The sequence below is a fragment of the Haliotis rufescens genome, unplaced genomic scaffold (genome assembly GCF_023055435.1).
Source record: "Haliotis rufescens isolate VD_foot unplaced genomic scaffold, xgHalRufe1.0.p SCAF_15, whole genome shotgun sequence".
Classification (NCBI taxonomy): domain Eukaryota; kingdom Metazoa; phylum Mollusca; class Gastropoda; order Lepetellida; family Haliotidae; genus Haliotis; species Haliotis rufescens.
In genome coordinates this window covers 17,706,209-17,715,284 of record NW_025963835.1, presented here as the reverse complement: position 1 = coordinate 17,715,284, position 9,076 = coordinate 17,706,209, and the positions used below count along the sequence as shown (strand labels likewise).

The following is a 9,076-nucleotide window of genomic DNA, read 5'->3' as shown; positions in this document are numbered from 1 at the left end:
CTGACCAGTCCTTGTTTTAGCCCCTTAATGCCGAGCGCCAGACAGGGTAACAACAAGTACCATCTTTTAACGTCTTGGTATGATGCGGATGAGGTATCTCCTAACGTGTTTTAGTAAGACATGGCCAGGGATCAGACCACAGACAATCTGCTCTCCAGGCAGACACTGTATCCACTAGACCAACGAACAAGGACATAGACATAACAGCTCCTTTCTGTGCCCTCTTATAGGGTATTGCATGTGTGTTGCACACACATGGAACCTCCTGTTTGATACTATAAATAGAACTCGCCCTCTCTTTTGCACACACATCAACCAAGAGGTGTGGTACTTTTATATAAACATGGTAATTTTAAAATATATATTTGGATATTTTTTCCCATGGAAACAATTGGAACTTCTAAATCAAAAGAACGTTTGATCTGTTTCAGAGAAAGAAGATAATAAATAGTTAACACGAAAATATAAACAGTAAAACATTTTTAAACATTATCACTGTTTTGGGCGATTGCAAGAAGAACATAAATTATTTTGTATGTCATTCTGTTTGGACTGCTCATGAAAAAATGTCTCTAAGAAAATAATGAAGACATCACTTTCTGATACATTTATTGCATATGAATATCAACAAAATCATGTGTAATAACAATAAACTTTTCAACACAATGACATGTATCCATCCAAAAATGCTATTTGTTCATAAGTTCAACAACAAAATGTCTTCTTCAGTTTTAAGGTAGCCTAATGCACAGAAATGTGAAAGTAGAAACTGAAAAATTCAGTTTGTCACAATAATTGGTATATTTGTGTTTATTTCATACAAAAGTATGTATTGCCCCTGGAATCGGCTGTAGCTCACCTGGGTATGTAGTCAACAGTTTAAGATGTCAAAGAAAGTCACTTCATAAAAAGAACTGCTGAAATTTTATATTCAAATATTTTCTGCATAATACAGATGAAAAACACATTACTCCTTGCACATGAGAAATATCACATAACAAATTCACACTTAAAACTTCTTTTTAGAGTTTTCACAGTTTTTATTAAAAATGTATACTGCTAAAAATGTATATATAAAATGCTTTTCAACAATGAGAAAATAAACCAGATCTAATATGTCATCACCACTGGGAGTCAATATTCAGCCAACTTAAATTAATTTCAGGAGAAGGTCATGGACCAGTTTCTTCACCTCCAGGAAACAATACTTGGCCCAGTTTCGTCACCTCCAGGAAACAATACTTGGCCCAGTTTCGTCACCTCCAGGAAACAATACTTGGCCCAGTTTCGTCACCTCCAGGAAACAATACTTGGCCCAGTTTCGTCACCTCCAGGAAACAATACTTGGCCCAGTTTCGTCACCTCCAGGGGACAATATTTGGACCAGTTTCGTTACCTCCAGGGGACAATACTTGGACAAGTTTCTGCATCTACAGGAGAGAGTTGTTAGGCCAGTTTCATGATGTTGAGGAGACCAGAGTTGGCCCAGTTTCATGATGTTGAGGAGACCAGAGTTGGCCCAGTTTCATGATGTTGAGGAGACCAGAGTTGGCCCAGTTTCATGATGTTGAGGAGACCAGAGTTGGCCCAGTTTCATGGAAGTCCAGGGCAATCCTCTGTGCCACGGCCTGGTCGGTGACGTTGTAGACTCTTTCACTAGGGGTGTGGATCTCCCACTGACCCTTCTCGTTCAATACCTGATGTTGCTCCTTCACAAATGGTGTAATGTCTTCAATTTTCACAATGAATTGCTTTCCATACTTCTTTAGCATCTGGATTAAAAATATAAACATGTATATGGTATAATTCCTTAATGTCTGCATAATGACGCACCATCTAATAGGCCTAACCTTCTCTCACAATAAGGGAGGCACTGGTGGCCCAGTCGTCTAAGGCGCCACGATTCGCTGTGCAGAGTTGCATCCCTTGGGCACGCCAGAAACCTATGATTGTGGGTTCGAATGCTAGTTCGCCCCAATTTTGTTTTGAGGTTTGTCAGCACCATACCCGTGTTCGTGGGTTTCACCGAAGTGGTAAACATCTGAGACCTGCATCACTTTGTGCATTCCTCCAACATTAAGCTTACACACCGTGATATAACTGGAATAATGTTAAAAGCGGTGTAAAACCCAACTCACTCTTTCACAATAAACCGTGTTACGGTTTCTTTCTTTCTTTGTTTGCCCGTGCTTAAAATATGTGATACGTATTACTGGCTTGCATGGTTGTTGTTTAACGCTGCACTCAGCAATATTCCAGCAATATCACAGCAGTCTATAAATAATCAAATCTGGACCAGCCAATCCAGTGATTGACATAATGCGCATCGATCATTGGGATTTCATGTCACCCTTCAACCAAGTCAGAGAGTCTGATCATCCGATGCCATTAGGCACCTTGTACAAAAAGCAAGGGTTGCTAAAGACCAATTCGACCTGGACCTTCATGGAGGAACTAGGAACTAAACTACCCACAGCTTCATACAAGTACAGGGAAACACGTCAAGCTTCCTCCCTGTAGAAGTGAGAGGGTGAATGTGTTGGTTTACACGGCAGCTATAAATATTCTTGTTAAATTATGGCAACTGGTAGAGAATCAAGAACTGATGAATCAAACCAGTGGTTGATGTCATGAGCAGCTTCCCACATCATCAGGATATGAAGACACACAATCAGCCAGGTCACCTGGTGTAACCATCTGATCCTCATATAAGTGAGTGAGTGAGTGAGTTGGGTTTAACCTCGCTTTTAACATTATTCCAGTTATATTGCAGCGTGTCAGCTTAATGTGGGAGGAAAGCCTGAAGTGATGCAGGTCTAAGACGTTTACCACTTCGGTGAAACCCACGAGCACAGGTGTGGGGCTGACAAACCTAGAAACATAAGTCGAGCGAACCGGGATTCGAACCCACAATCATAGGTTTCTGGTGTGTCCAAGGGATGCAACTCTGCACAGCAAATCGCGGCGCCTTAGACAAGTGGGCTGGGCCACCCGTGCCCCCTCCTCATTTAAGTCAACTCTCAGGACAAGCATTAGTAAAGAGGACCTATTCTGTCCTGAATTCCCCAAGGGGGTATATAAAAGGAAATAACCTATCAATACATATACACAGTCAAGTCTCGTTAATCCGACAATCAGCTTTATCCGACACTAATGATGGGAACTGATTAAATCAGTGCTATTTAGACCTGTTAATCCGACAGTCTCGCACTCGGACTCAGACACATCTAATTTGCAATGAATTACCAAAATCACTCCTTAATCAGTCTGTGATGCAAAACAAGTCGGCTGGTAGCTGCATATTACAACGGCTGCAGAGATAAACTTGCTTAACATTCAACAATTAGTGCTTTAAATAAAGAAAGCAGGTTTAATCACATGCTTAGATTACCTCAATCTCATTAAAATCAGATACAAGTTCTCGCTAACTCCGAGGACATCCCATTACAGGTCACGTCAGAACAACCTTTCGCAAACTATGACCGACCAATGAAATTACTAACAGGAAGTCAACGTTAGCTACTTAGAAAGTATGCTTTTAAAATTATGTTGAATAAGTCATAGGGTCCGTAACAGTAGTTTTGTGTTAAGCTTTAGAGGTTGCATGATTAGAAAACATATTCCGCCAACAACGTAATATAACAATATGAATATTTTTTTATATTATTTTTTTATTACATGTTTCAATCGTTATCTATCGTGTAGTTGTCCGATTTTCGATCACGAATGTTGATACTACTTAATTTCATTTACCCGTTAATCCAACATGATCATATGCAACCAACCATGTAAGATCAATGGGACTTGACTGTACTACAAATGGATATAACCCAATATGATATATAAATACATATTATCTAATAAATAAATCGATATAACCTAACATAAGATATATATGCATATAACCTCATCATGCTCAAAAATAAAATGATATAACCAAATATAATTCGTAAATGGATATGCCGTATTTTAATATATAAATTGATACAGCCCAAACCAAAGACAAAATAATTACATTTCCTTTGAGGCCAAGCTGAATAGCCCTTCGCTCCACCTTCCCTCCTGAAGGAGTGTGATCAGGGTCCCACTGTAGTCGTACTTCAATGTCTTCTGTCCTTACATTGCGTGACTTCTGAAACTGATTGCAAAATTTTCTTCTGAGATTTTGTAAGCGAGTGAGTGAGTGAGTATGGTTTTACGCCGCTTTTAGCAATATTCCAGTAATATCACGGCAGGGGACACCAGAAATGGGCTTCACACATTGTACCCATGTCGGGAATCGAACCCGGGTCTTCGGCGTGACGAGCGAACGCTTTAACCACTAGGCTACTCGACCGCCCAGATTTTGTAAGTACATGTATACTCAAAGCCCTCTAAGTAGGGACCATGTTGGTTGCTAATACGACTTAAATCTATGATTGGTGACTGAATTTCATCTACTGCTCGCCACTTTGGCTACCTAAAATATATGTAACTGGCGACTATATCTACCTATTGCACACTCATGCATAAAGTGCATACCAAACTTGGGATGCAATATTTTGAAAAAAACAGAAGATGTTTAGATTTCTCACTACAAAACCCATGAGAACCTTTGTTCTTTCTCAGGGGGCGTAGTGGTCAAAGCGTTCACTCGTCATGCCGAAGACTCTGGTTCAATTCCCGACATGGGTACAATGTGTGAAGCCCATTTCTGGTGTCCCCTGCTGTGATATTGCTGGAATACTGCTAAAAGAGGCGTAAAAAAACATACTCATTCACTCCTATCTAAGATTCTCAGTCTGGTTTCTTGGAAAATTTTAAAGGTTAGCGTATAAAAATTAGGTTTAGCTCCTAAACATTTTAAGAGCCACTTGGCTCCCAAATAAAAAAACAAACGCTGCAAAGGCAATAGAACATATCTTAGATTGTCATGGCAATACTGTTTCTAATAGCTGTAGGGGGGACGGGTGGTCCAGTCGTCTAAGGAGCTGTGATTTGCTGTACAGAGTTGCGTCCCTTGGGCACGCCAGAAACCTGTGATTTTGGGTTCGAATCCCAGTTCGCCCCGATTATGTTTCGAGATTTGTCAGCACCATACCCGTGCTCGGGGGTTTCACCGAAGTGGTAAACGTCTAAGGCCTGCATCACTTCGGGCTTTCCTCCCACATTAAGCTGACATGCCATGATATAACTGGAATAGTGTTAAAAGCGGCGTTAAACCCAACTCACTCACTCACCTTACGTGTTAAGGTTCACCGGATGGCTATTTTTAACAATTATCAGTCTTGAAACGAAGCTAGGGTAGTGCACTGATCTGGGATAATCAAGGATTTCTCTATTAATTATGAAAAATGTCCACACCCTTCAAACATTCTACTTATGTGTTCTTACATGGACTGTGTAGGCATTTGCGAGTATCTCCTCAAAGCCGTCGCGTGTTAAGGTGACGGCAAGCACTCTCTCCTGGTTCTTCTTCGCGACCCACCCGCATCGATACATCATCCACAGGAAGTTGGTCTTGATCCATGACATGCGCGTGTAACTGAAGCTGTCACCACCAAACCTGAAACAGTAGTCACATGTGAGATCCAGGGTCAAATAGGTCTTCAGCAACTCATACTTACCGTAAAAGGGGACTATGCTTGTCGTAAGGGTCAGGTCAGGCTCGCTGTTTTGGTTGATTCATGTCATTGATCCCAATCACGTGGATGTCAATCACTGGATTGTCTTGTCCAGACTTGATTATTTACAGACTGCCGCAATATAGCTGGAATATTGCTGAGTGTGGCGCTCGTCACGCCGAAGACCCGGGTTCGATTCCCGACATGGGTACAATGTGTGAAGCCCATTTCTGGTGTCCCCCGCCGTGATATTGCTGGAATATTGCTAAAAGCGGCGTAAAACCATACTCACTCACTCACTCACTATGTTGGACAATAAAAGGATAGCATAGACTAAAATCTAGTCTCTGAAATGAACATATCGTACATAAAAAAACAGTTGTTTAGTTATCTTAATAAAAATATAATAAAAAGGAGCCCAGTGACTCTCTTCATTTTCGGATACTGCAGTGATCTAGACTTGCCAAACATTATAGACTTGCATGGGCTGTATTTGATATATATTTGTATCAGGGTCTGTAAGACAGACTAAAGGATAGCAGTACATTCCTACAATTTTGCAGCTATGTTTGGGTTTGTTGTGAACCAAAGCAAGTTGGAATTAATTGTTTTGCTTGTTCAATAACTCATGTTGTATTGTTATACAGATAAATCAAAATGATTTGTTTACCTTTCTACATAGTCCGCCCAAATGGCTGTCAGACCTGACTAGAATCCAGCCTTGCTGAGAGCCGGGACGGGGTCGGAGAGTCAAGACGTGGGTCATGTAATAAGCGCCCACGGCGATATTTGCTAATAAAATAGTAATATATTGGCTAGTGAACAATCCCAGTTAGCACCCCTTCCGATTGATCAATGTACACAAGACTTATTTGTCCGTGTATAATATGCACTCGTGTGTTATATGCACCCTTAATTATGGGAAATTAAATTCTGGAAAATATATCTGTCGTGTATGATACGCACATACTTTTCTTTTGTATCACTTCAGGCTGTCAGAATAAACAACGAGCGCTTATTACGTCGAATACGGTATACATTTTTATTTACCGACCAATAATGAGTTCATGTGGTCTTAGATTATACGTTGGTGATAAAGATGTACACTTACTCCTGGTGCTCCACTGCATAACTGGCGATAGACGGGTTGAAAGCTTGATACACAACCACTGAATTCTCGTCGTACTGGGCCACAATGTGACGGCCGCTTTTTGGCCAGTGTTGTTTTTGATCGGCGTATGGCTCAGTTGTCAGTTGTTTCTTAACAGAAGGGGTAGCACACGCCATTCCGAAAGATAGTCCTGTGTTAAGTGCACGAATAGCCAGCTGACAACAAACATATGTACGAGTACCGAATGTCAACCGTTTGTGCAATATATTGTGCAAGACCATGAACAAGAAGCAAATCTACCTGTGTAAAATAGCGACGACCCATACGTCAAATGCATGCAGAGAGAGTAACAGCTCCTTGCCGCGCTCTTCGTATCAGGCGATTGGGTTCACATAAATTGGACGCACTGCGTGGAGTATGCGTTGTTGCCGAAGCACATGCAACTTCCCGTTTTGATACTATAAATAGATGTTAACATCAATTACTTGGTAACGAATCCACCAAACATGCACAGCGTGCTTCAAAAATTCATGTATTAAATATATATATATATAGAGAGAGAGAGATTTTTGCTTTTTTCCCGGGAATCTTTTAACATTTCGCTTTATACCCGAAATATCACTAGTGAGTGAATATTGTTTAACGTCAGAAATATTCAAACTATGTCTATAAATAATTATCCTCGATTTCTGATAACTATTCAGAGCATTATATATCCATTCTGTTATGATAATTAAATAGAAAGGATATATGATACACTTGGATTTTGTATGGAGACTGGATATTTATTTAGGCTGCAGCTAACATTTTTTTTTTTTTTTAAAAACACAACTTGCAAAAATGTATTTCAGGCATAAACATTTTTTTCAAGAATATTCTGCGACTTATTACCAATGGGGTTAGAAATAACCGAGTTCATAAACATCTTATGTGCACAAATTCAAATATCACATTACGAGCACCAATGTATTGTTTGCGTCATCTGGTCGTAATGACGTTATACTAGAAAAGACGTCATACCTGAAGATTGTTGACGTCATTCGACAATTGTGGTTTTCTGAGACGGCGGTCGTGATCGTTTTTTTCTAAAAGGGAGCTCAATAAGAAGTATTTGGTAATAAAGAAATTACCACACTTCCATGTGTGTCATACTGATGTGCAAAGTACCTTCGCATAACTGTTACATAGAGAATCTCAACAGAGTGTCTTTTGATATCAAATATATCAACACGAGTTGATAAAAGTGGGAAAACTCTGAGGCTTGCCGAGGATTTTTCCACTTTTATCAACGAGTGAAAACGGCTTGCCATAATATCGCTTGATCTCACCAAAGCGATATCTCCTGTGGGAGCCAGTTTTGGATGATAAAATGTGATGTCAGCATAGTATGACGTCATAGCCATTGCAATGTGACGTCATGACCAAGCATGACGCATGGGCGTGAAATGTACACTATGTACGCATATGAACAATAAGTTCCTTTTATAGGCGTTCGTGAGATACGTTCATTAATTGTTTAACAGAGTTTAGGATTGGTTGAAATAAACTCAACAACAAAAGTTCCTGTGACACCAATGTTTTAGTGTATTTTTCAAACAAGTAAAGTTTGGGTTTCAATATTGTAGTACATGTATGGAATCAAGTCAAAAAAACGCAACTGCTTCAGAAAAGCATGCTTCCAAGCAAAAGTTTACTTTTATGCAAGCCCCATGCATTTCACTAGCCAAGAATTGGTATAAAAACATGTGCGTTAACGGGATTCCATATACATTGTTTAGCATCGTGCTGACAACAACCACTCAGAAAAACAACAAAATTACGCAAAAATTAAACATTACGAAATGCCTAGCTTGTCCGAAAATGATCGTCTGCGAGCTATTGGTATGCTTGAAGCAGGATCGAGTCAACGTGATGTTGCAAGACAATTTAACGTCCACAGAAACACCATTTGGTGTTTATGGCAACGTTGGCAACAGACGAATGCAGTAAGAGACCATGTATCCTCTGAGTGGCAGGCCACGCGTAACCAATAATCGACAAGACAACTGGACAGCGTTATGGTATGGGGTGGAATTACAGCAAGACAGAGGACCCGTTTGATAGTGGTAGAGGGAAATCTCAATGAACAGCGCTACCGCGACGAGATCATCAGCCCTGTTGTTCTACCGTTTTTGCGTCGTCAAGGCCCAGGCATTACCTTCCAACATGACAACGCCCGACCTCATATTGCTCGACTTGTTCAGGAATCTTTTCAACAAAACAACGTGAATGTCATCCCCTGGCCGGCTCGCTCCCCTGATCTCTCACCAATCGAGCACATGTGGGATGAGATGGATCGGCGCCTTCGACGTCAACCACGTGT

The 9,076-nt window shown here is 40.5% G+C and overlaps 1 protein-coding gene across 7 annotated transcripts; it reads right to left on the bottom strand.

Moving 5' to 3' along the window:
* Positions 1-600: 600 nt before the first annotated feature.
* LOC124138669 lies at positions 601-7,069 on the bottom strand. Of its 7 annotated transcripts, none has more exons than XR_006861675.2 (5): positions 6,715-7,068; positions 5,374-5,545; positions 4,016-4,138; positions 1,227-1,772; positions 601-1,192 (listed from the first exon to the last, which is right to left on the bottom strand). XR_006861675.2 is itself a non-coding variant. In XM_048396240.1 (5 exons), exons 1-4 carry the CDS (start codon positions 6,993-6,995, stop codon positions 1,560-1,562), a joined length of 789 nt encoding a protein of 262 aa, XP_048252197.1. In that variant the 5' UTR covers positions 6,996-7,069; the 3' UTR covers positions 601-1,464; positions 1,533-1,559. The 7 variants fall into 7 exon arrangements, 3 of the variants coding, with proteins under 3 accessions (XP_048252197.1, XP_046361387.2, XP_046361386.2); XR_007221041.1 differs by having other exon boundaries at positions 1,261-1,772; XR_007221042.1 differs by having other exon boundaries at positions 1,295-1,772.
* Positions 7,070-9,076: the final 2,007 nt, after the last annotated feature.

What these genes read in the sequence shown, in the direction of transcription:
- LOC124138669 (XM_048396240.1), bottom strand. Translation starts at nt 6,995, where the DNA reads ATGGTCTTGCACAATATATTGCACAAACGGTTGACATTCGGTACTCGT. An exon ending in TATGCAGTGGAGCACCAGGA is followed by an intron (nt 5,546 to 6,714) that starts GTAAGTGTACAT and finishes CTACTGTTTCAG; the next exon opens with GTTTGGTGGTGACAGCTTCA. An exon ending in CAAATGCCTACACAGTCCAT is followed by an intron (nt 4,139 to 5,373) that starts GTAAGAACACAT and finishes TTTTGCAATCAG; the next exon opens with TTTCAGAAGTCACGCAATGT.